This window comes from Vulpes vulpes, chromosome 2 (genome assembly GCF_048418805.1).
Source record: "Vulpes vulpes isolate BD-2025 chromosome 2, VulVul3, whole genome shotgun sequence".
Classification (NCBI taxonomy): domain Eukaryota; kingdom Metazoa; phylum Chordata; class Mammalia; order Carnivora; family Canidae; genus Vulpes; species Vulpes vulpes.
The window spans coordinates 103,907,077-103,934,846 of NC_132781.1; the positions used below are offsets into that span (position 1 = coordinate 103,907,077).

A 27,770-nucleotide genomic window follows, 5' to 3' on the forward strand; every position below is an offset into this window, starting at 1 on the left:
TCTTTTATATTATTAAATATAGTCTTCTCTTCATCTATCCTTCTATTTTATGGCTTTGTCTCTGTTTTACATTTTCAGAGTTTAGAAAAACAACATAGAAAAGCCACAAAGCTTACCATTTCCACCAAGGATAAATATAAGAACATCCCCGCAGTAACTGTTAAGATCCAGTTTTGAACACATGGATCAGTGGATACAGAGAGGCCAACGTATAGTCCTATGAAGGCAGTTAGAGCACTTAGAAAATTCATAAGGATGGCAATCTTAATAGGAAGTCCAGAGCTTAAGAGTACAGCAAAGTCTCCTAAAATTTAAGGGAAAAAGAAAATATAATCATTATATAATTGATGACGACTTTGCTGGATTAATCTGCTATTAGGTTGTTTCAAATTTCAGCAACTGGGGCCCATTTTATAAGCAAAGTTTACTGACCAGTTGATAAAACATTTTCTGATATTTCTCTAGGATTCTTATTATACTATTAGGAAGTTACATTTCAAGAGTTGTCTTCCTTTTACTTTTCCTTAAGATAACATAACATATGCCGGGAGAACCATGACATATTCTTTATTTCCTGGCACCCTGACATTTTCAACTTAGATAAATGCAGAATAAAGGACTTGCTGTTTCAGGGTTTTAAAACCTTTTTGCCTGGAACCTTGCCAGGTGAAATCACGTTATGTTGGCTTTTGTTATCTATGTCTGCAAGAACTCCTGTGGGGAAACAGACAACTACTTAATATGAGATTTAAAATCATTGGAAAAGTTGGTTAGGAAAACAAATTTTTTCCTTTAGAAAATGTTTTACTGCCTTGATGATTATAGAAAAATGATCTTATTCTCTATATCCCTTTCCTCCTAAAGAAGAATGATCTTTTGATCTGAGAGCCTCTATTTCTTAGTTTGGGAGATAGAGGAGGCCTGAAATTCAATAAAGAGACAGTCTTGCTACTCAGTTCCTTAGTTCTATTGCAAGTTGGTCTTATGAACAGGTCTTAAAAATGTCTCTGCTAGCCTGCCATAGACTGTCACACTCCTCTGTGGTTTTATTATGATGTCTAAAAAGCAAGGCCACTGTATACGGCACCTGGACCAGCTACATTTTAATGGTTTCAGGAAGGTTCTTGGGTAAATTGCTCTAGGAAGGGTGGATGGTGAGTTGGTGACAGGATTTTGGGCAGTAGACACTGAACACCAGAGGTTGGGGTGGCCCAAAAGGTCAACGTAGACCTGGAAGTGGGGGTAATAAGATTGACAAGAGCCCCCTCACTAGGTCATGTGTGTGCCTGGAGCCAGCCTCTGCTGTTCCTGGGCCTGTTTCAGAAATGCCTAGTCTGTCTCTTCCTGTTTCCCAGGAGGCAGAATTTGAATTACAGGGCTATTAAGATTATCCAGAAAAAGAGCCTTCTGTGCATCTGCTACCATACGCCCGTCATTTCAATTTTATGCTTGGCCTTAGACATTTTATATAAATCAAGTTGATGAAACCATGGTTTGGCTTTAATTTAAATGTTATTTTATCTCATTGGCCTGTTTGCTGACATAATGGGTAAAGTTCCCCTCTTAATGTTTTCCCCACATTTAATATGCAGATCTTAAAGTCCTTGCCAAAGTTCTTTAAAACGAGGTTTCTCTCAATGACTTTCTTCCATATAGAACTCTCCAGAATCCAAAACAAGTGACTTCTGACCCTAGGTAAACATCATAAAGAGTCTAAATGAATTTTATCCCACGGTACAGAAGTTTACTTTTCTAGTTGTCTTCGAATCATTTAAATAAATTATGAATGGAAAGTATTCATCTTCAATTGTGTGTTGGAAAAAGATGTCCACAGACCATAGCTAGAAAAACACTACAGCTTTCTCAACAAGCAGGGACAGCCATGATCCTATGCGACTTACCCATTTCATGTGGAATTTCATGACACAAGATAGCAAGCGTGGTGGTTGCTCCCGACTCAGATGAAGATGAGAAGGCCGCTCCTATCACAAGGCCATCTGCAAAATTATGCAGGCTGTCCCCAACCAGTATCATTATTGCTAGCAAGCTAATGGTGTTGCCTAAAGAACCAAATAAAGGTGTGAGAAGCATTAACAGGGCTCTAGACATTTCCCGGAACCCTTCACACACAAGCACCTTTCCCACCCACCCTAGACATTCTTAAATTGCACCAAATTTAGCAACCCCACTTTGTTTCAGCTTTTAAAATAAGTCAAGACTGGAGACACAAAAATGGTAATTGACACTTCAGGCTGTACGGTCATTGGTTTTTCAACAGATCTGACTAGTAATGAGATAAATTATGCATCAGTGTTCACTGTTCTGTCACTTTGTTCAACTATCCCAAAAGAAAAAAATTGAAGCATCGTTATAGCCTTCCAAAGTACCATCAATGACCTTTCCATGTGCATCTTTTGTAAAGCACTTTAAAATAATTTAGGACCCTCCCTGTAGAATGTCATTAAAATGGAGGCTATTTTCCAAGACTGTCTCTGGGTCAGACTGTCCCTGGCATGAGTCTGCTGGAGTACATTCCTGCCATCTTCTGCTCATTGAGTTCCCCTTTCTGGTTGGCACTCATGGCCCTCCCAAAGTATCTTGATCACTCTCCTGCTGTGACCTCCACAGAACCACTATCAGCTCTGCTGGCCCCCAAATTAGCCTTGGAACAATTAGTTTGTCTTTCTGAAAAATACTTTCAGTACTAGACCAGCTGGATGTTGAATAAAATAAAGAGAAGCTGTTTTCACGGGATTCCATTACCTAATATACATTATCTGATTAGTAGAGAGTCAGTGAAATAACTAATATCATAGTTTTGATCATAATTGGGTTCAAGTGTTTCATGGACCGAATTTCTGTTTTCAAAAACCCTGACATTTTAGATTAGTATAACCCCCTTGTGCAATTGAACAATTAATACATTCAAAAAGTACTCCGTGGATAACACTTATCTTGACAATAAGCTACTTAGGTATCCATTTGATAAGGATAGCCTTTCAAATCAATTTCCATAGTCTAAAACTTCATTAATTACTCAGTTTCTATCCACTGTGTGCCTGATGTCAACACTAGCTGTTGTTGCTGTTAGAACTAAACCCAATATTCTAATAATTATATACTCAGTAAAAATAGAAAGAGGTGGGCAGCCCGGGTGGCTCAGCGGTTTAGTGCCGTCTTCAGCCCAAGGTATGATCCTGGAGACCCAGGATCAAGTCCCACGTCAGGCTCTCTGCATGGAGCCTGCTTCTCCCTCTGCCTGTGTCTCTGCTTTTCTCTCTCTCTCTGTGTCTCTCATGAATAAATAAATAAAATCTTCTAAAAAAAATAGAAAGAGGTTACCTCCTGGTTTCTGTTACATGGTCTAAGACTATAGGGGCACTGTTTTATAATATGGCTTTCTATTTCATTTGGGGAATACAGTTCAACTCATTTCATATCCCATACCATCAAATAACTTCAATGAAGTAAACGGCAGATATAGCCCAGACTATCAGCCAGGAGACAGAGTTATTGATATATCCAAGCATTTCACTTCTAAAATTCATGGCTTATTTAGACCTATTACTATAAAACTAACTTATATCCTTCTTGTGGTTTACTGCTTCATTTTACTCTTTATTTAAAATGAGAAAATTTCAAGCAATGATCATAGAAACACAGAATAAATATCAAATTATCGAATTCAGGGATTTCTTATTGACATGGCCTGGAAGCTCTCAGAATCTCATCATCCTATCAGGTCACTTTGCTGCCAACTTTCAGAAATAAAGGTCTTCTTTGAGAAAATAAAACAAGTTAAAGTAATACCTTTGGCAACATTGCAGCATGCAAATAAATTGTGATTTCCATGTACTTTTACATAGTTTTTGATATTTGTAGCATATATTCAAGTGGAAAATTTTTACTCAACTTATACTCTGCTAACAGTGTGACCTATTTTTGTTGTCCTTTTTTTTTTAAGATTTTATTTATTTATCTGAGAGAGCAAGTTCACGAGTGGAAGGGAGAGGCAGAGAGAGAGGGAGAAGTAGACTCTCTGCTGAGCAGGGAGCCCAACTTGGGGCTCCATCCCAGGACCCTGAGATCATAAGCTGAGCCCAAGGCAGATGCTTAACCAACTGAGCCACCCAGGCGCCCCTATTTTTGTTATCCATTATTTTATTACCTCCAATTATGGGTTTCTAAATGTCATATCATGGACATGTAACAAGCCACAAGGCAAATATACATATTTGCATGTAAACTTCAAGGAACACACTGTACATATTGTTTAAGATAATTTAAATATTATTCGGTGGAAGATAAGACCAGCATTCACTGGTAATCTAGTGTACTTATTACAGAATTATCAATAATATTTTATCTTTGCTTATGTACCTGGCAGTCAGATTCATTTCCACATTTCTAACTTATCAGAGGTTTTCCATGGTGAAGCATGGGCTGGACCTTGTATCATGTTGCTTTTTGTTTATTTAAATCAGACTGTGGGTAGGATTTTCACATCCTGTCTTTTGAAACACAAGCTGAGTTCCACCAATGAGGTAATGTGAAACAAGTAATCAAATATTTGAACCTAATTCAATATGTCCCTGGAAAAGGGCAGTTGAGTAATCAAATTTGGATTTGTTCACTGTGCATTCTGTATGCCAAGCTTGATATCTGAAGTGGAAAGATATGAGGCCTCCAAAATACTTGAGTAGGACCATCGTTACTCCGTGACCTAGCATCTGCCACCACACTCATAACGTGCCTGGGCGTATCCTTCTTTCCTCTTCTTTGCTTTCAAAATCAATAGTGAAGAAATGTCCATTGCAGACCTACTAGGTGCCAGGCATTCTAGAATCTCTCCTGGAACTAAAGATTTAGAAGGAGAAATATTACTAGCCATGTCCTGAAAGCAAAATTGTATACCAAATGGGTATATTAAATTCAGAAATAGGGAAAAATCATAGAAAAAGTTTGGTTAGAATTTATATGAACAGGAGAATTATAGAATAAGATACAATTGATGAGACATCTTGCACTTGAACTCCACCATTCCAGTGACAACATCACACATTAACAGATGTTGGCACTAAATTTCAGTAGACTGTGCAGAAAACTCCAGACTTCTTAGAGAAAGAAGTAAAAGGCTCAATCATCACATAAGCATGAATTTTTTTTTATTGATGTTTAGTTGACACATGTTACATTAGTTTCAGGGGCACAATGTAGTGATTCCACAAGTCTATCCTGTATGCTACGCTCATGATCTTAAGGGAGGCTTGATAACTGCATACGGATTTACACTAACTGCAGTCCTCAGAGGATCCGTTTTAAACAGTTTAGGGAAAAATCATTTTTAAAGGATGGAATAAGATTGATGTTAATGCACAGTGTGTGTGAAAAACTCCTAGAAATGAGTATTAAACATTTTCTCGTAAAGGCTGCAATGATGAAACACAAACCCAGTGAGAAATCTGTATGATTTCCACACACTGTTTTCAAGCAGACATAACCTTTTTCTGTGGTACTTTCTATATTTAACGTTTAGCTCTTGAAAAGTGGTACTCACATTTTCTGTTGGAGGCTGTCATACTGCCTCCAGGAATTTCAGCTGCCTGTGAATCTTCTGGGCTTTTCTATTTTAAATTAAAAATAACTGATGAGAGATCAGCAATGTTCATCATTTTGTTGTAAAAGTGAAACATCTGGAGAGTAAGGTGGACTTTTAAACATTTTAATACTCTACGGTGTACTAGAACTTCGAAATTTCAGAGGCAAGCATAGAAGGGAAAGCTGATGGGCCAGAAGGAAACCTTTGACACTGTGTACCTTTAGATGAAAATAGCACTCTTATGTAGATCAGAACCTTCCACACAGAGCTGGAGGCTCCTGAGACAGGCTGTAACTCAAGCTCTTAAATTATGGAAGCCTTTATAAAACCCAAAAGCTGAAAAAAAAAAAACCCGATTCTTGATTCTTGACCTAATTTAACACTTCTGTATGGTGGACTACAGGTCTAGGATTCATTTTCGGATCTTAAAGCACATCACATATTGCAGAGAGAGAACAAACCCGTGCAATGCCTCACAGTATTCATGATAGCATAATATTCTGTGTTGGGGGCTTTGCCCATGAGTGAAAGAATCTTGCCGATTAAGGAAGTAAATCAATAGGCTTACAAAAGAGAAATATCATACATTTTAAACTTCTTTAATACATTCCTAAGACAGAGAATTAAGAATTAGAAATTGACTTCTGGGAGTTCAGATGATGTGATTTTATTTCAGAGACTGACTCATGTTCCAATTTCAGGAAAGTCATTTCCATCCCTGTGCCTCAGATTCTCATTCTATTATGTGAAAAAGAAGACTTTTCATAAGTAGCCTCCGCTTTTCTTAAGTTCATACTACACGCCTTTGATTTTATGAAAAACCTACCCTAGGACCTGTTTTCACTAACTGAAAGAAGCCCAAAGAGGATTTTTGCTTTTATGAAAAAAAAGCCAAAAAACACAAACAGCATTCAGCCTCTTTTTGGTAGAAGGCTAAAGCAGCAGCACCCCAGCAGTGAGTGGTGCTTGAAGCTCGTTCCCGAGGAACTCCACTCAGCATCTCAGCATCAAGCCACCGGAGCTTTGACCTATTATCTGTGAGCATTGGTGCTTTATCTTGATTTATCATGTGCACCTGTTAGCAAAATGGGTCCTAAGATATTAAAAAAGTCCTAAGACAGGTAAGTTTTTTTGTGTCTGGGGATGCCCACCTGTTTTTCCATGTAAATTAATGGTAATTGCTTCTTCACTTTTTTACCATTTTGGCTTACAAAAGAACTCATAGGAAGGCTCTGTTTTCGGATGGTGAGGGAAACCTGTATCTGCCAATTGAACGTGTCCTTTTATTTTTTCATTTTTATTTATTTTTAAAGATCTTCTTTATTTGAGAGAGAGAGAGAGAGATAGGAGAGCACAAGCAGGGAGAAGCAGGCTCCCCACTGAGCAGGGAGCCCTAGGTGGGGCTCAATCTCAGGATCCTAGGATCACACCTAATCCTAAAGCAGACGCTCAACCAACTGAGCCACCCAGACATCCCAGAACATGTCCATTTAAAAGCATGTCCACAAGGGCGCCTGGCAAGCTCAGTTGGAAAAGTGTGCAACTCTTGATTTGGGGTCATGAACTCAAGCCCCACGTAGAGTGTAGCAATAACTTAAATAAATTTCCAAAAAAAAATAGCTTATTCATGATTCCATTGCCCAAAGTTGTGAGAATTTTGAGACAAATTTAATGAGAGGCATAAGCATCTTTTTAAAAAATGTGAAACAGAGAAAGTAAACTCGTATCCACATATTACAACAGTAGGATCTACTCAAAAGATGCAATAATGGGTTATTCTGGGATAACTGGCTGAGAAGTAAGGTAGGGCCCGGAAGATACAGGGTGAACAAGAAAACCTTTTTTACATTACATCAAAAGCCTGATTAAAATAAAAAATTTCTATAGTTCTTTTAAAAGACAGGATTTCAAATGTTTATTCTAAGATTTTTCCCCCCAAAACCTTTATACTCTGTAAAGGAATTTAGAGGCAAGCATCAAGACTCCTTGATTGGTGAGAATTAGGGGTTCCCCTCCATCCTGAAATACCAGGAAATTGAACCAAACAATCCTAAAAGTTCATATTATTTCTATTCACTTAAGGTTGATGTTAGGGCTAAAATAACAAAAGGAATAATGAATATATTCTTAGTGAGCTAGCATATTCAAAGAGTTCAAAATTCAGGATGCCTGGGTGGCTCAATGGTTGAGTGGCTGCCTTCGGCTCAGGGCATGATCCTCAGGTCTAGAGATTGAGTCCTGCATTGGGCTCTCTGAGGGGAGCCTGCTTCTCCCTCTGCCTATATCTCTGTCTCTCTCTCTGCGTCTCTCATAAATAAGTAAATAAAATCTTATAAAAAAATTCAAAACTCACTAAGCATCAGATATTTGCTTATACGCATCTTGGGATTCTTAAACCTCTTCACTGAAATAGAAGGAATAAAGTCAGCCTGAAAGTGATTTTAAAACTAATCTCAGCCTGAAATTATCTTCTTCCAAGCCACATGTGAAGTATTTAGGCAATAAACATAATAAGGCTTTCAAAATTACTTGTTTAAAGGGATGGCTTTGTTCATATTTGAGTTTAGCTCTAGATCCACAATCTACCAGCAGACTTCTCTTAGCTGTGGCAATGTCTCAGGCTCAGCTTACTTATCTCCACTCGGTTAGGAATCTATCCTTGAACTGTAAACACCTCCCCCAAGGCCTTGGTTAGAGTAGGCAAGCTTTCTGTTATTTACTTTCATATTTTTTCCTGTCCCTTTACTTGGTACTTTGAGAATAAGAGTGGGAACTTTGGGGCAGCCCAGGTGGCTCAGTGGTTTAGCGCCGCCTTCAGCCCAGGGCCTGATCCTGGAGACCCGGGATTGAGTCCCACGTCAAGCTCCTTGCATGGTGCCTGCTTCTCCCTCTGCCTGTGTCTCTGCTTCTCTCTCTCCTCTCTGTGTATTCTCAGAAATAAATAAATAAAATCTTAAAAAAAAAAAAAAAAGAGTGGGAACTTTGTTTTAAACCTGACTGAAGGTTGTGTTTTGCAAATTCACAGGGAATATTTGTCCCAGAAAACTCAATGTAACGGAAGCCATTTATTTTAAGACAGCTTATGTGCCAGAATCAATTCTTTTCTGCCATATAAAATGACCATCCCACTCCTAGATGCACTAATTCTTTGCTCAGCAATTATTTGGCTCCATCTAGTCATGGCTAAGGATTACTCAGGATGGAAAACCTAAAGGTCAAGTGGTTTATGAAAACTTGTAAACAAAATGATCAAGATAAATGTAGTGTCAGACTGACCATATGTGTTTCAAAGTGGTGTAGATAGCAAGGATTTGAATTTGTGGAAAAGTTTTTTTCCCCTTTAAAACAGCTTGTGGGTGCTTGGCAAAGCTTTCCAAACTACTTAGCATGGTTAAGAAAGGCAAATCAGGAGTGGATTTTGTTTATCTAGCCTACTAATTTTCATGTATTCATCAGAGAATAAAGGAAAGAAGGTAATCAAATCAGTAGAGTACCTCAGATCAGTAACGTACCAACTGGAGTGTTGAAGCAGATTTGCCTCTGCCTGACTGGTCACTTAGTTCAGAGTTGAGTGCAAGATGGTGGGAGTGTCCCCCATGCCCATTAACCAATGATACACCCTGCTGGATGAGGATGGTTTAAAATTAGCACCAAAGCCAGAAGAACACAGGTGCAGCCTGTGTCAATTCCATGGTTCTAGTTTACAACTTTTATAACACTTTGCTTAATGGCCAAAGTGGTGGGTGACACACAGAAAAAGCATTGAGAGAATTCATCATGATAAATACTTACTAAAACGTCTCACCTTGGAAAAGCACAGGACTGCTCTGAAACATCATTCGTACTCCAAATGACTTCAGAATGAAACTTTAGGTATGTCTAGTTATGATTTTAAAAGACTTGAGTGGTGGTAGTTTTTATATTGTCTTGTATTTACTGAAAAGTTGTATTTACTACAAAATTCAATTCTGAATTCTTTCTGATGGGGATACCAAAAGGGATGATAATTGAAACTATATTATACCCTAGAACTCCTTAATATCTTCAGAAATGCATTCATCACTTAAAGCACTCGAACCTTCTAAAACATTTGCATTCTTTGATTTTACTCAACATAATGAGTCTTGAAATTCTATGCTTAAAACTTATTTTTAAAAAACTCATTTTAAGTTCCCTGACAAATTCAAGGACAATCTGAATGAAATCTACATTTTTGGATGGCCAGAATTTATTTCACTCATTTCTATCCTGGTTACCTTTCTAATTATTACACACAGGTTGATATGTTGACTTTGTCATTTAATTTTCTCAGGCTGAGAAAGCTAATCTATTGTGGCAAAGGGGATCTATTATTGTCTTTTGTGCTTATTGAGATTAGAACCTCTTCTGTGGAGGTTAAGTTGTTGAGCGTGCAAGGGTAGGGACTGTAATCAAAGCTACATTCCTAATTTCTGAATTACTATAGCATCCTAGCTTGAGCTCCAGGACAAAGAAAAACCCTGCTTCATTAAAAAGAAAATTTCTATAGCATTTTATTTACTGTGAAAAGTTTCAAATACACAGAAAAGCTGAAAGAACTGTAATGAGAGCACTCAAATACTCCCAAGATAGTACCATTAACATTTGACTACAACCATTTTACCACCTTTCTTTCATCTATCATCCCTTTGTTCATCCATAAAACCATCTTATTTTTTGACGCATAGAATCTGGATCTTGGATAAAATTTAGGAATAATAATAAACAAGTGCTGAATATTTTAAAAGGCTGCTAAAGTTTTCCCTGAGCACACATATTATAAATTACGTGAACAAGGAGAAAGCCAGAAAATAAGTGGAAAACCATGGAGGATATAGAGCCCTAGGACTTTGAAGGAAAAATTGCTATATTTTAGTCTCCTAGAGTTGTTTGCAAGCATTTATCTTTTAACCAACCCACCAGCTAATCTATTGTATGATAGGATAATGTGTAAGAGCAAAACAAATCCATTAAAAAACCATACTGCATTTTACGTTTCATCACAGACATAGAAATTGATCAAATACAGGCACAATGGATGCAATTATTCAGCTGAAAAAAAAAAAAAAGATCTGCCACAAATCCCATTTCTGAGCTCTTTGTTTTTATAATTTTAAATGCTCTTAGGATAGAAAATGATGGGTAATTTTGCGAGTTTTCAAAGTTTTTGCCTGCATGTTTATATGTTTTTGGGTAGGAAAGACATCCAAAATGCTGATTAGTAGCTAGGCCTTTGGGTCCCTTCATTCTCAGACATGAAATAGTCTCCTGTTTCTAAACTAGCCACGAAGGTCAAAGAGCAGGTTTTAACAAGTACCTTAACAGGCCAGCAACAGAGGTTTAAAAAATTAATAACCATACTTGTAGGGAAGCTGCCATTCAGAATGATGTGTGTATTCTGGAAATCAGAGTCCCATCCCTTACAGAGAACTTTATGAAGATGTCAACTACTTTTCAACATGGACTTTTTAAATAAAAGATGAATATTAAGAAGCTTTAAAGCACAGGATAAATAAAATTTAAAATATACCTCAGCATTTGGTGATACCAGAAGAATAAAACATTTTTCTATTAAGAAAAAGCCATGGATGCCTCCAATTAATCCTAACAGTTTCCAAATATGGCCTTTGCTTTCATGGAAATGTCCAAACTCTGAGCCTTCCTGCTTATGTAAACCAAGAACCTTAAAAAAAAAAAAGATACACAAAGAAATAACTTTTGATGATTTCAATATTAATTAATAGGTCCAGTAATGAATATATTCACCTTTCCTTCTGGGGAGGACATGACAACTGCTGGAATCATTCAAAGCCAAGTTTGCTTTTAGTTGTACAAATACTGCCACTACAGGATTTAATCAGAGTCAAACAAAATGTGTATAAGAGAAAAGACAGGAGAACCAAATTTTCATATACTCTCAGTCCTTCCCTCCACCCCAGAGTTTAATCTGTATCTGTTTGCACAGCAAGTCTTTATAACAGATCAACTTATTTTATATCCAGAAGAAATATAAAGATATATTTCATCTGGGGCTTATTCTCCCTATGCCCCATTGTAATTAAACAAAACTTTTTAAAAATGTTCAGATAAGTAAGAAATCTGCCTGAAAGATTTCTTTCATGGAATGTATACTGTGTAACCAGCAATCCTGTCAGCTCTCTGGGAAACAAAAGGATACAAGAAATGCATTAAGAATTTTCCTTTAGTTGACTCATCCCATTGGTTGACCTCATGATTTCTTGTGAGCCAGTAAATCATCATGTATCATATTGCCTCCCCGGGAGAAGGCAGTTTGGGAAACAGCTCAGTGGTTTCTACATTTAGGATGCTACTGACCATCAAAGTAAAAAAAGGAAAAAGCAATCCTATGAGTACATACTGTACACATATGTGTGTTCTTAGACGCATATGTATATTTAGGCGCATACACGTATGTGCATATGAGTACGTGAGTGAGTGTACATATATATGCAAGAATATACGTTGAGTTTCTGAACATAACTCAAAACCAATATATGTTAGTCAACCTTTCCTTTTGGTAAAGACACTAAAAGATACCCATCTAATATTTGTAATTACTGTAATTTCACAAAATAATGGACACAGTAAGTTCATGAAACAAAACAGAAAACCCCACAATCTCAGAATAAAATGTAGACCTTTAAGTTGAGTAAATTTTGCTAGTGAAAAAAAGGAAATCATGGCAGTCATGTTTTTCTTGTTTCTGTGTAGTCCTCTGAACACTAACCATGGATCACCGTTGGGAGCCACTGATGTTTCTAGTTTTCCACCACATTTGTACTGCACCTTTCTTTCTTTCCCCAGTAACTTATGTCCACGTCTCTTCCCTCAAGTAAAGCAGTTGCCTTCCAATTTTCATGAAACCTAACTAATCTTTTAAGCTCCTCTCTGGAACATGTCTCTGCAGAACCAGTTGAGGGCCCCAGCCCCTCCTCCTACCCCCAAGTCCATGCCTGCTGTCTGGAGTTACATGTCCCCCATGGGCAGTGGGGGAAGGCACAGGAAGCCATAAGACCCTTTTGCTGTTTTGCAGGATCCTGGGCAGCGAATAGCTCTGCAACCACGAAAGGGACCTAGGAAAAGTCTTCGGCCACTGCCTCAAGCCAATAAACCCTGAAATATTTCCAGAAAATTAGATTACAGGGGAAATTAAAACAAATAATGGTTTGTTTCATTTTCCAATGCTCACTTTGTGATTTTCAGAACATCTAATAATCATTGAGCCCCTGAGCAACAACAGTGACCCGGTAGGAAATTGCCAGAGGCTTGTGGAAATTTTTAACATCTCCAGCTTTGCAAGAGGGGAGATGGGCTCATTTGCCCATCATTAACTGTCCCAAGAGATTTCAGAGGGAAGAAATAACCTCATCTAAGAGCCCCTTCTGTCTGAACTCTTGCATCTCAGGTCTTTGTCCTTTCATTTCTGACAAATAAAGAGCCTCAGAAGAATTCAGCAAAGAGCCAGCTTCCTGGTGCTTATGTTTTTCTTAAGGTAAATCTAGATGTTATTAGGCTAAAAAAAATTTAAAAAAAGGAAATTCATTTTGATTGTTCAAATGAAGAGACAATACTGATGGGGCAATGACAGAGATGTGGGCAACAAGGGTTGGAACAAGGGATAATGAGACACCTGGAAGCTAGCAACCTCAGGAAACCATTTGCACTCTTAGGGCAGAAAGGGCAAAGGTTGGAACTAAAGTCTGTAGCTCAGTGGGAGGTGGAGCTGGGGAGGAGCCTCCCATGGGAGCTGTAGTCTTGTAGGTAATCAGTTGCTTCTAGAGCAAGTGCAGAGCCAGGAGTGTGGGGAAGAAATATCCCTGCCTCTCTCTCTTCCTACCCTGGCTTTTCTGTTGTGACTCCCATTGGCTCAATCCAAACAAAATTCAGCTCCCAAGGAAGCTGAGGAGGAGCAGTCTTCTGGGGCAGAAAAAAAGCAGCAGAGAGGGCAGAGAAGGGATCTGATGAGAGTTGGGGACAACTGGAGAAAACTCAGCCCAACATCTTGCAGCCCAATTCATTTTCATTTAACAGATAAGTAGTAAATATTTCCTGAAATTTTGTTAATAGGAATCTGCATCTGCAACCCTTTTTTGGTCTATTTCAAAAATAACAATAACATGTGGTAAACCTAAGGACTGGTTCTCTTTTCCCCTATAAGTGTTTTGGGGAAACAATACTTATTTCCAAGGAAGATGCTGGCCAAGTCACTGTGAAATTTTGCATCAACATCTCCAGTGATAAAATGGAAATGGAAATTAGAAACACACCATTGAAAACAGAAAAGAGTTACCTGAGGGAGAAGGTGGAGCAGAGCATCCCCAGTAAGTGTCCCAACGGCGAGGCCCACAAACAGCTGTAAAATAAGCCTGTAGTTCTCCTCACAGCTGTGGAACAGAATCAGCGTTGTCCCGAGCATGGAGCCCAGTGTGAGCAGAGCCACGGCCACTGTGCTGTAGCCATATTCTAAGCCAAATGGAGATTGCAAAGGAGTCAGTGCTCATCATCCACTACCAGAGCCCCAGCCAGTGAAAATGCCAGAAAAATCCATCTTACAGTACAGCTTATAGGGATATGGAGTTGTTCTATGAGTATAAAGGTCTTATTTTTTAAGGAAAAGAATGAAAAGACTTTCGCCATTAATCTCGTCGCTTTGAAGTTACCCCAATGACTCCTTAGTAAAGCAAGCGAGGACCTAGCTTACCTCTCACTACCAAAGAAATTAACTTCTTTCACTATAAACCACAGCAACTGCTGCCATACACTGGTAAGGATTTCCTTTGAATCCCACTTAAACATTCTAAAGTCAAGGAAGCAGAGTTACAGAGGAAGCATGTAGTTTGGGCCCTAGAAGACTTATGTTTCTGTACAAGGGAAGTACAACCTTCCAAAAGTTCTCAAAATTATTCATAACGTCAAAAGTGTTTATTATCCATGGTGCCTAAAATGACAGATCAAGCACAAACAGAGGGAGCAGGGGAGAGAAAAGAAGGCTTCCTCTTGAGCAGGGAGCCCAACACAGGGGCTTGATCCCAGGACCCTGAGATCATGACCTGAGCCAAAGGCAGATGCTTAACTGAGCCATTCAGGAGCCCCTGGACAGCCTACATTTTAAATTATTGCAATAATTTTTTATAACCTCTAAATTTATCTCATGTTTCTAGGCTCCTAAATTTTCAAAAAATATTCAAGAAGTGCAATTTTTAAGATTTTTTTCAAACAAAAGCAAATATGTATGAAGGACGAAGCAGCAAAGAAGGAAAGAGAAAAGACTAAAAGAGACAGAAAAAAATGGCTTTCAGGGTCCAGTTGACCCTTGAACAATGTTAAACTAGAGGGTATTATTTTTAAGATTTTCTTTATTTATTCATGAGAGACAAGGGCGTAGGCAGAGGGAGAAGCAAGCTCCATGCAGGGAGCCCGATGTGGGACTTGATCCCGGGACTCCAGGATCACACCCTGGGCTGAAGGCGGGCGCTTAACCACTGAACCACCCAGGGATCCTCCTAGAGGGTATGTTATTAAGAAAATCATAAGAGGAGTACATGGCTGGCTCAGTTGGTTGAGCGTGCAACTCGATCTCAGGGTTATGAGTTCAAGCCCCATGTTGGACATGGAGGCTACTTAAAATAAAAATTAAAAAGAAAAAGAAAAGAAATCATAAGAGAAAACACATTCACAGTATGGTACTGTATATATATTTAAAAATATGCATATAAGTAGACTTGTGCCATTCACACCCATGTTGTTTGTTCAAGGGTCAACTGTATAAACAATTGGGGGATAAAGAGTTTTCCGGGCCACCATTTTCCTTTGGTTGCAAATATTCAGTGCAAATACTCTGTCTTCTACTTATTTAGAAATTACTTATAAGCCATGGCAAATTGATTTGTAAACAGTGAAGGAAGGTAATTACAAAATTAAACTATCATTTCCTTTAGTGACTGCAGATAATAAGTTAAATCAAATTCAGTTATCATACTAATTAAAGGCCATTATAGATTTTAAGAAACTATCATCTTAAAGTTTGTTGAAATAAAAGGTATTCTATTATTATTCTTATACTTTTCTGGAAGGTTCACCCTCTACATTATATCGTATTAATATTAGCTGGTAACATGGTCTTACGTTTTTAGGAGGACTTCTTTGAATCATAAGTTCTAAATTATAAGAGTCTAATATTAAAATAGAGTTGGCAGTGTACTCAAAAGAAGCAAAAAACGTTCAAATTTTAATTTTCCCAGGCTTACCACCACCCCTTCACTTCTAGTGAACCTCTACAAGACAATTGTTCAATGGATATAGAGTTGCAGTTTTGCAAGCTAAATAAAAAAGTTCTAGAAATGTATTGCACAATAATGTGAAAATACTGCTGAACTATATACTTAAGAATGGCTAAGTTTCATCTCAGTTTCAATTTTTTAGCCACAATTAAAAACTAAAAAAAAAAAAAAAAAAACAAATGGTTTGGAACTCTCATATACTCACCTAGAGGTCTTATTTTATTCTGACTTAGTAAAAATATCTGTGTTATAAAAACATCCCAGCTACTTAACCAAGGTTCATATCCCACTCTTCCACAAATAGATTCTATGTGGGAATGTCATTCTTCTCATTGAATACATAAAGACATTTGAAGTTTAACATGAGCACCTGGATTGTCTAATAAAATTCCAAGTTGCCACATTTTTATGATAGCTACAAAAGATCAGAAAATGTTGAGAATTCACAAGGATAAATTATGGTGTGGCACTTCCCAGGCAAAAAGGCAAAGTTTTCAGTCCTTTGATTCTTCTACTCCTCTCCCCTTTGTCCTGAAGGGATCCACGGTGTGGTATTGGAGAGGAAAGGGTATTTCCTAATTTTAGAGCTTAGAAATCTGTTTAGGTCCTCTGTGAATCAGATTTCACCTGTTCTTGTGTGGCAAAGATAGCCTGAAAACCATAAAATCTGCCATGGGTGGCCACGGATGCTGCTAATTACCCCAGGTCCTCAGAGAGGTGTCATGGCATCTTGACTGGAGTCAGGCAGCTTGCAGACAGGTTCTATATAAATGTTTCCCATCATTACAATAGTAGGATGGAAAACATTCCCTAATAATTGAATTCCTAGCCATTCTTGAGCAACAACCTCGAACAGGTCTGAAACCTGTTATACTTGGCCACAATACTCTTTCCTGTAAAGGTTATGCTTATTAGGGGTCAGGTGCCAGCACACCAAACACTGCTCTTCATAACCTCTCCCCTGCCTCAGTCTTCATCTCACATTTTCTATAGTTAAGCCTTTCCCTTAAGTTACAAATGCAACATTTTTAATTGAGCACAGCAATGCTTTTGGGGGTTCTATAGTACGTGTGATTTCTCTGAATTTTTCTCAGGAAGACCATTCTCCAGAAGGGTCTAGACATCGATTAGAAAGATAAACATTTTTCACCAATTTCCAGTTCATAAAGCTATTCTGCAGCAGTCCGTATGTAGCAGATACCGCAGCAAGTGATGGCCATGTAAATATCCTCATGGAGGCTCCTAGATACCATGGTCTGTCCCCCTTACCCATTTCTGAGCCATCGCTGACCACCAGGTGCTGAATTATTTAATTGTTCAGTTTTAATGAAGCTTTTTTCCTTTCAGTGAATGTGGAGTCTTAGATATTTAGGTCTGGCAGGTTTTTGTTCACATAAACTCTTCAAATGAACCACTTGATGCTGCAGAATTCACTGTGTGTTAGAAGTGCATAGCTGGACAGTTCTTCCCTGATGGGCATTGCAAGACTATCTCAAAGAGAAAGAAAAATGCTCTGAAAAAGCATTCATAGGCTCTCAGATCGCTGGTAATATTTTAAAGGGTGCGGGTGTTAACTGTCTCATTTTTGCTATCCATCATGGATGTTCTTAGGCCGCTTTTTCTCTTTTAAAGTGCTTTAAGTTACAGAACATATTTTTTATACACATTATCCCATTTGAAACTGAGAGCTACCCTGTGAGGCCTTACAGCAGAGCTCACCTACTACAGTGATTCAGTGGGGTAAGGTGAATGCAATATCTTTTCTTCGCTTCCTGGGGATTCCAGCCAGGTCTGGGAGCTTGGCACCTCCCTCTACGGTCACTTCCACCCCAGAGAGCTCTTTGGCTTACCACAGCATGTCTTCGTTTTTTATGTGTGTCATGATCTGTGAAAGGATAGTAAGGAGGTATCACTGCTGTCCCACCCTGCAGAAAAAAGACAGGCCCAGGGAAATAGAGATGGCTTAAGATCCCAGACTTGGCTGGGGATAGAAGGCACGACTCAACTTTGAATTTCTGATCCTATCACTAATGGCCTTTCTCTTATACCATGTCAGTTCTTAACTAGGAACTTTGACGTTGATCCATGACTGAGTTATACATAGAGGACAAAATCAGTTTGTGTAACTTACATACACAATAGAAAATATTCAATGAATGGTATTGTAGCATAATGTCTGACAACGAGGACTCTGGGGCCAGCTTCCTGGGGTTTAAATCCCAACTTTGTCACTTATCAGCTGTGTGTCCTTGGGCAAGTCACTTAACTTCTATGTGCCTGTTTTTAATCTACAAAATAGATACTATTATTATCTAGCTCAGGGTTCTTGTGAGGATTGAATAGTTGAGGAATGTAAAATGCTTAGAACAGTGTTTGATATATAAGTATCCTGTGGTCACTGTCATTATGTTACGTGCACTAATTTTCTGGGGGAAGAACTACAACTTACTCTCCAGAGTGGTCGGTGGCAGCTTTGCTTGCTGGTCCTCAGGCAGCTGGCAAGAGCAGCTGAGCAATTGCTGGATAATTCCTGGACTCATTCGCTTAAAGTCCTCCTTGGAAATGGGTGAAAGGCTGTTCTGTAGAAATATCTCCACCAGTTGCCCTGCAGAGAAGCAAGACTATGGGGAAAACATCATTGTTACTAATCTCAGCAAACAAACTTCTCATCAATTGCCATTCCTGAGAAGTCAGAACTAAACAGAATGGCTAAAAAGGACACAAGAAGCCATTGCTACATTTTCCCCTTGCAATCTTTTGTGTATATATAATTTCCCAAGATTATTTTAAACCTCTAATCAAAGTCAGCTGTATCTCACTTTCATTTTGAGTATTATGTAGTATGAGTTTTGCACCCTTTTATCTTTTCTGAAAACATGCACTGTATTTTACAATGTGTTGAATGGTTTTCTAACCAGCAGTTTAAGGAAGCTTTGATACTTTTTTTGCTCTTCAGTGGGGATGGCTTTGTATCAACAAAGTCAAGATTTTATATGATAAACAGGAGCTCTGAGGTAATGAGATCATTGCCTTTAATATTCTCTGATTTAATAAGCCTATGTAGGCAACATATTTTCAAAAGCAATAAAAGTAAAGTAAATATTTAAAAAAGTGAATGCTGTGTCAACCAGTGTGTGTGTAAACACTAAATAATATGGATATCTTTGTAACTGACCTCCCATTTCCACAAAAATAATTGAAATAGTTATTATTTTCTACCGCTTCTTATCTAAATCTTTGCAGTTTTTCTACATTGCATAGACATCTTTATAAGAGATAAGGATTATAGATAAATAACAAATGCACTAGGTCTCTTAAATTTGCTATAAGGAATCTGTGTATCTCAGAAGTGTTTGGGGCTGATTTTGTGTATCAAAAATTACATTTAAGAGTTTTAATGTGTCTATAGTTCCACCAGCACAAATGGCGTCTTCTACTGAAATCAGAGCCTTGCGCAATGTCTTTTTGAGCTTTAGTCACAAATCTATGAGGTATTTGAGGAAAATCATTCATTTACGAGGCTCGTGTGATTTGCTCTGCTGGAGAATGCAGGGATTTTTAACAAAGGCACATCACTGATCAGAAAATGATGACATATTTGCTGGGCTGTCCCGTGTAATTTTTGTGGGGCTGAATCCATGAATAAAAAATGTCTTATCTTGATTAGAAAATGTTTGACTGTAGGGAAGGGAACCAACTCGAACCAGAGAGAACCAAGAGGAGATTGCACTAGAAGGCACTAAGGATGTCTGAGATTGAAAAGCTAGCCACCCTTCAGGAGGAACTCAACTTGAAGCTAGAAAACCAGCACCAAGGATGTTTCTGTCTCTCTCTTTTTGGGGCCAAGTATTTTCTCCTTTCTGTTTCCCTCTGAATATATCTATTTCCTTTCGTGGTCTAGTGTTCTCTCCCTTAGTAAACACATGGCCATATAAGCCCCAACTCTGAAGTGACCTCTCAGCCCACAAACCCAAGACTGAGTTGAGTCTGCAAGTCCCAACAGAGATCTGATTGCTTCAGCAAAGCCACAGATGGGCTCTCTTGGGTCAGACGTCCCTCTGGTTCAATCAGTTTTGCTGGCGAGATGGGAGGTGGGATCATACTGTTCAGACATGGTTGCCAGCCTCACGCCTGTGGGTGAGGAAGGCATTTCTCAGAAAAGGACTGGGCAAAACTCCAAAAGATTTCTACTACAAAAAGCAAGAACAGAAAGCTAAACTTGGGTGTGTTTTTTTTCCCCTTTGTCAAAAAAATTTGTGCCAAAGACAATATATTCTCTTTTGCACCGTTTGTTACTAATGGAATAGAATTACTTCATCATTAAAAATACTGACCACAAAGGGAAACTGGCAATAAACTTTTGATGATGAGTCCTTTGCAATATTCTCATTGAAAAGTGCCTGACTGGTAGGTAAAGTAGTGAGGAGACAAACATGAACGGAGTGCCCATGCATCTCTTTCCCCAGGTCACTGTCAAGAAATTGAATAGTTCTGGTCTTAGACTACCTTCTCCTAGAGTAAGGATATTCTATTATAAGCTTCTGTGCCCTTGATCTTTATTTGCTGTTCCTGGGCTTTTTAGGTCATTTGTTTGTTTTATATTTCTTCTGAAATCACTAACATACAAATGTCCTTGATGGTGACTCATATTATTCTATGAATTTGAAACCCAAACTATTTTTAATAAAGAATAAAATAGAATGAAAATTTGGATTATCCAGCCAATAACCTTTAACATATCTCTATTCCTTTATATAAAGCTTCAATATATGTATAACCTTATTTTGATGTCATCAGACTTTAAAAACTTTTTTTTATTTTTTTAAAAGATTTTATTTATTTATTCATGAGAGACACTGAGAGAGAGAGAGAGGCAGAGACACAGGCAGAAGGAGAAACAGGCTCTATGCAGGAAGCCTGATGTGGGATGCAATCCCAGGTCTCCAGGATCACACCCTGGGCTGAAGGCGGCGGTAAACCCTGAGCCACCTGGGCTGCCCTGTCACCAGACTTCTATGGTAACCTTACAAAGATATTCTAAAGCAGGAGTTCATAAACTTTAGTTTTGAGAATCACTTGAAGGGCTTATTAAAAAGAGAGTTCTGGGTTCTACTCTCAGAGTTTATGATTCAGCAAATGCTGGGATGGGACCTGAGAATCTGCATTTCTAAGAAGTTCTCAGGTACACTTTGAGACTACTGGTCTAAATGACATAGGCAGGATCTTCAGATCTGGTCTATCTTAGGGTCCTACTGAGAAGCACAAGGAAAATGACATGCAATGTTAGCACAGGAAATGACTACTACTGTTCTTAGAAGTCACATGCTTTAAGTAGGTAGTTCCTAAATTTTAAGAAACAATTTTCATTCTTTATGAAGATAAGGTCTCATTAAGCAAATTTGCTTCCTTCCTAAGAGTCAGCCCTGTGGAAGCATCTAAGAAGACTTGGCAAACAAAGATTAACAGAGGCATCACCTCTCTTCACTATGAGTTGAATACAATAAGCATGAGTTTGAAAGAATCAAATTTAATAAATGTCTTTATATCTTAGATATATACATATACATATATATCTTGTATATATATCTTATATGTAGAAGTAACAGAAATTTATCTTTAAAAATATTAAATATTCTAGTTAATCACCTGTTTTTGTCTAAAAAACAAAACAAGTGAACAAACAACAGAAAAGAGAAACAGACTCAGAAATATGGAGACCCAACTGGTGGCTGCACTAGTTGGGGGCGGGGGGGGTTATGGGGGTTGGGAAAATGGATGAAGGGGATTAAGAGATACAAACTTCTGGGGGTGGGGAGGGAATATATGATACTGCTTGATCATGTCTTCATAACTCACAGCAATAATATTCTACATTATTAGGCATCTGTAAGGGATTTTGCTCTTCTAAGGTACACACTGTACCTTGCTCATCTAAGATACAAATAACAAAAATAGTTTTATTTAAATCAACATTTCCCAAGCAATAGCACAGTTGTTAAGACCACAGAATATGTTATCAGACAACCTTTGTGTATATCCTCAGCTTCTGTCAACTGAAGCAATTATTTATTAGCTCCATGCCTCAATTTCCTCATCTGTAGTATGGAATAATATACACTAACCTCATATAGTTGTTATAATAATAAAATAATTATAATAACAATGCCCATGAAATAGTGCTATGTCTAAGGCATAGTGCATACTCAGTAAACATAAGCCATACTCATGGAACATAAATTTCTCAGGATTTTAAATGATTAGGGCAGGGAAGAATTCTATAGTCAAAGTTTGAGAAACACTGGATTCAGTGAGATTAAAGAAGTTTATTTGCTAAAGGACCTCCCCAAATAACTTAATATGCTACAGAACCCCTTTTCAAGGAGCATTAAGATATCCCAGTGAATGTACTTTGGAGCACAACTTTAGGAAATATGGATATAAATATGTTTATAAGCTCATATATCACCTTTTCTCAAAAAACTTCTCAGTGCTACCTACTATACAAATATATCTCTGTTGCTCACAGCTCTAAGTAATCTCTTCATAATCTTTTTTTTTTTTGTTAATCTCTTCATAATCTAACCTGCATTTTTTTAAAAGATTTTATTTATTTATTCATGAGAGACACAGAGAGAGAGGCAGAGATATAGGCAGAAGGAGAAGCAGGCTCCATACAGGAAGCCTAATTTGGGACTTGATCCCAGGACCCTGGGATCACGGCCTGGGCCGAAGGCAGACTCTCAACCACTGAGCCACCCAGGCGTCCCCTAACCTGCATTTAAAGCATTCATTCATCACTGTAAATATATATGAAAAATTATATCCTCCTACTATCTGGCAAGCTCCAAAGGAGTTGTGCCTATTTTTGTTCAGCACTGTATCCCTAACACCCATGATGGTGACTGGTAGGTAGTAAATAGTATGTTTGCTGAATTAATTATTCATGCATTCAATACAGACACAAGGGAGGAAAGAGTAATATATATATATGTATGTACATATATATGTATATATATATTTATATTTATATTTACATTTATTTATATTTATACCTATATATACTCTATGTTTTTCCTACATATCTTGGCCTCGTGTTTATGCACACAGAGATCTATTTATAGAAGGAAAAATCCATGACCACTCTAGAAATAGAGTATTTTTACATTTAAGAAAATACACATTATCTTTTTTTTTTTTTAATTTTATTTATTTATTTATGATAGTCACAGAGAGAGAGAGAGTGCACTGGGAGCCCGATGTGGGATTCGATCCCGGGTCTCCAGGATCGCGCCCTGGGCCAAAGGCAGGCGCCAAACCGCTGCGCCACCCAGGGATCCCTGAAAATACGCATTATCCTTTAAATTTTCCACAAGTCTTATAGAACTTTTACAACATTGACAGTAGCAACTTGTGATATAAGAATAATGACCATACCTCATCCCAGGAAATGGAACCATCATGTGACTCTTGGTCCATCGATACAGATAGATTAGAGCCCCAATCATAGATTGTTAGGTTGTTTTGTTTCCTTTGAAGTGGATGAATTTTATCTTTTCTGATACAGGTACTTTTGGTCCAGAGAGTATTGAGGAGTTGCTCTAGTTCTAGAAATTTCATACAAAATCTGACGTCACATAGAATAAAGACAGGTGAATCTTAGGATAATCATAATTTCTTATGGCCACAGCATAGATATTTTGCTAAATAGATTTGGTTCTGATGAAAAGTCAAGATGTTACTTTGAATAACACTAAAAGAACACTTAAACTTCATGGGAATATTGATTCCTTTGCACAATTTTAAGCTTTGGGGCTAAATCAACCTTACAAAGATAATCCCACCATTTTTATCTCGTAGGGATGATACAATGGGCAATTCCTGTAAAAAATAACTTCTCTTGAATCAACTACTTCTTTTTCTGAATGTTCCCTATAAAACTGCAAACAAAAGATAGGACTGGTCTAATCCTTAAGAAGTTTATTTCCTTGAGGTACTATATACATCCTTAGTAGATTAACTACAACTTTAATTTGATTAAGTCAATAAAATGATTTTCCTTTTAAGGATTTATTTATGCAGAAACAAGAAAGGAAATGAAAGGGATCTCAGGTTGTAGAGATAAGCCGACTTTGTTTTCTAGTGATACTGCGGTATGGCTGCCAGTTTATAGATTACAGTTTAGTTTCCCTTAGTAGAGCTCCAGGCTTTTAAAAATTGATCACAGAGAATAATTAAATGTAATGGTGAATTTCTTTGGGTTTATCCATCATCTTGCTTATGAATACAATGTCCTTGAATTTTCCGAAATGTTATCCTCAATGACAGGAAAAATTAGAAACTAGTTACTACAATATACTTTTTTAAAATTTATTTATTCATAAGACACACACAGAGAGAGAGGCAGAGACACAGGCAGAGGGAGAAGCAGGCTCCATGTGGGGAGCCCAATGTGGGACTCGATCCTGGACTCCAGGAAAACACCCTGAGCCAAAGGTAGACACTCAACCACAGAGCCACCCAGGCATCCCCAATATTTTATTTTAAATGACTGGCGTTCAGTGAAAAAAAAAATTATAAGACTTGCAAAAAAAAAAAAAAAAAAGGGAAAATACGACCCAGAATTAGGGAGGAAAGCAGTTAATTAAATAGGCCTGTAAGTATTCCCAGGTGTTGGATTTAACAGAAAAAGACTTCAAAGCAGCTATTATAAGTGGGTTTAAGGAACTAAAGGAGAGCATATTTAAAAAATTAAAGTGTGACAACAAGTCAACAAATAAAATAAATAAGAAATTCAAAATTACATAAAAGTCCAAATGGAAATTCTGGTGTTGAATATAGTAAGTGAAATGAAAAAAATCGCTAGAGAAGCTCAACAGCATATGTGAAATGGTAAAAGGAGGAGTTACTGAAGATGAAGATAGATTAATATAAATAATCCAGTCTGAAAAGTGAGGGAGGGAGGAAAAGATTTTTAAAAAGAACAAGTTCAGAGACCATAGACAACAGCAAGTATACCAAGCTATATACAATGGCAATCAGAGAAAAGAAAGTTGTAGAAAAAATATTGGAAGAAATAATGTCAAAAACTATCTAAATTTATGTAAAAACCTTAATCTAAGGCTTAAGAAGTCCATCAGACATCAAGAAGGTTAAATATAAAAAGATCCACACCTAGACCTATTGAAGCCAAATTGATGAAAGTCAAAGAAAAAGATAAATCTTAACAGCAGCAACAGAAAAATGATTCATCACATAAAAGGAACCATCAATACAATCAGTAGCTTACTTCCCATCTGAACAATGGAGGCCAGAAAGTAATGGAATCACATACTCAAAGTGCAAATAGAAAAGACTCAATCAAGATTTTTTATCTTGTAAAACAGTTCTTCAGAAATGATGGTGAAATAAAATAATTCCAAGATAAAAAATAAATGAGAGGTTCATTGAGAGAAGACTTGCCTCATAAGAAATACTAAATGAGGGGATCCCTGGGTGGCTCAATGGTTTAGTGCCTGCCTTTGGCCCAGGGCATGATCCTGGAGTCCCGAGATCAAGTCCCACATCAGGCTCCCTGCATGGAGCCTACTCCTCCCTCTGCCTGTGTCTCTGCCTCTCTCTCTGTATCTCTCATGAATAAATAAATAAAATCTTAAAAAAAAAAAAGAAATACTCAATGAAGTTCTTCAGGCTGAAAAGAAATGATTTAAATGATAGATTGAATCTATAGGGAGAAATGAAGAGCACTAAAAATATAAGTATAAAGTATAAGGCTAATATAAAAGACAAATTTATATTTTTCTCATTTATTCTAAACTCAGGAAACACTACAGGCTTTTCTTTCAAATTGAGAAACATGATAATAATGCAGACTACCCACAGTTTTATTTACTATTTATCCTTAGTACTATTTAAATAAGAAAGCAAGCAGAGACTTAAGACTTAAGAATTGGAAAGTAAGAGGCAAAACCCTAAAAAATGTAAAAATAAAAGATTTAATAATGGAGGTTATAAAATTAGTCTACGAAAATCAGAATCCTTGATATGTACAAACAAATACCAGTTAGAAGATATAATGAAAGAAAGGACACCATTTTAAAAAACCAAGAAAAACGTTAAAAGCATAAGTATAAATGTAGCAGGAAATGTCTAAAACCTATGAGAGTAAAAACTCCACAAAAACACACATGTAGACAAGAACAATGGAGACATCCTATATTCGTGGATATAAAGATGCAATATTACAATGCTTTTTTCCAGAATTTGACATTTTGATGATGTTTGTTAGGAAGGAAAAATAAGCCGGAATATGCTGAAAAGAAGAGCAATGAAGAAGGCTAGCTCTATCAGACAGTAAAATATACTATTAAGCCACTATAAGTAAAACTGTATGGCATTGGCACATAAATATGACAAGCTGGACAGTAGAATAGGAAACAGAAATAGATCTAATTGCATTTATCAATGTATTATATAGAAGTGGTATCTTAAATCAGTGGAGGAAATAATTTCCACTGCTTTTAAAATAATAAGTATAAAAAAGTGAATAGTCATAGAAAAAAGTGAACAGTCATATAGAAAAAAATAAACTGGATTTATTCTTCACAACATATACCATATACCATTCATTTTAATCCAAAATGAATGAGAAATGAAAACATACAAATATTAGAAGAAAACACAGGTGACTTCGTCTAAAACTTAGGAATGTGGAAGACTTTCTTAACTATAAGTCAAAATCAGAAAGCACTGAAAGAAAAGTCTGACTGGGATGCTTGGGTGGCTCAGCAGTTGAGCATCTGCCTTCAGCTCGGGGCGTGATCCTAGAGTCCCGGGATCAAGTCCCACATTAGGCTCCCTGCAGGGAAGCCTCTCTATGACTCTGTCTCTCTCTCTCTGCATGTCTCTCATGAATGAATGAATGAATGAATGAATGAATGAATAAATAAATAAATAAATAAATCTTTTTTAAAAAAAGTCTTTAATTTGTTTATATAAAGATTAAAAAGGGCACCTTTGGTTGGCTGAACATCCAACTCCTGATTTCAGCTTAGGTCATGATCTCAGGGTCCTGAGATCAGGCCCTGTATCTGGCTCCATGCCCAGTAGGGAGTCTGCTTCAGATTCTCTCTCCCTCTGCATCTCCCCACTGAAGTGCACATGCACTCATGCTCTCTCAAATAAATAAATCTTTAAAAATAAAAAAAAATTACAGAAAAACTGATTCCAAGTCTAGACAGGAAATGTACAAGATAAACCTGAAATATATCATAGTAGAGAACAAGGAAGATAGAAAATGTCCTAAGAGTTTTGTCAGAAGGTCTTAGAAGTCAACTTGAATATGATTCTACTGGGCAAAGAGAAAACAATATGAACACTAATTAGGATAATAATGACAATAGATTGAGAGATATGAAATCACGATGATATAAAATGTTCATGGCTCTCCTTTGAAGGATGTGAGGAAATGTTATTGTTTTGAAAAGTGGTAAAGTAAAGAATCAAGAATTTATTCTTTAAGAAGTTCGATAAAATGAAATTGTGATGAGGGGAGGCTTTCCATTACAGAATTATTACACTAATAAATGAAGAAGAAATGAGTAAATTAGAAGAATATCATTTCATTAGCTATAAATAATCAATCTAGACAATTATCATCAATACCTTATGACTTCCCAAAAAGAGAGAGACAACTAGATGTTATGTACCTGCTGATAGAAGGTACTGACTATAAGATGGTATCCCCCAAATAAATAAGCCACCTAATCAAACCTCTGTAACCAATTACATGAAACACAGTACAAAGAAATACATGTTAGATGACTAGAAATGCCATCATCAGAATCCAGACACAA

At 37.3% G+C, this 27,770-nt stretch overlaps 1 protein-coding gene across 3 annotated transcripts in view; it reads right to left on the bottom strand.

The window, feature by feature from the left end:
- Positions 1-27,770, bottom strand: part of SLC39A12 (solute carrier family 39 member 12) — a 74,132-nt gene that overhangs the window by 28,646 nt on the left and 17,716 nt on the right. The window contains exons 5-12 of one of the 3 annotated variants that reach the window (XM_026015859.2): positions 23,353-23,522; positions 18,368-18,539; positions 13,929-14,101; positions 11,148-11,300; positions 9,112-9,222; positions 5,558-5,624; positions 1,902-2,060; positions 117-304 (exon numbers count right to left, since the gene is read on the bottom strand). In XM_026015859.2, the coding sequence (XP_025871644.2) occupies positions 117-304; positions 1,902-2,060; positions 5,558-5,624; positions 9,112-9,222; positions 11,148-11,300; positions 13,929-14,101; positions 18,368-18,539; positions 23,353-23,522 (1,193 nt within the window). The remainder of the gene's footprint in view (positions 1-116; positions 305-1,901; positions 2,061-5,557; positions 5,625-9,111; positions 9,223-11,147; positions 11,301-13,928; positions 14,102-18,367; positions 18,540-23,352; positions 23,523-27,770) is intronic. The other 2 variants (XM_026015876.2, XM_026015884.2) reach the window with 2 other exon arrangements.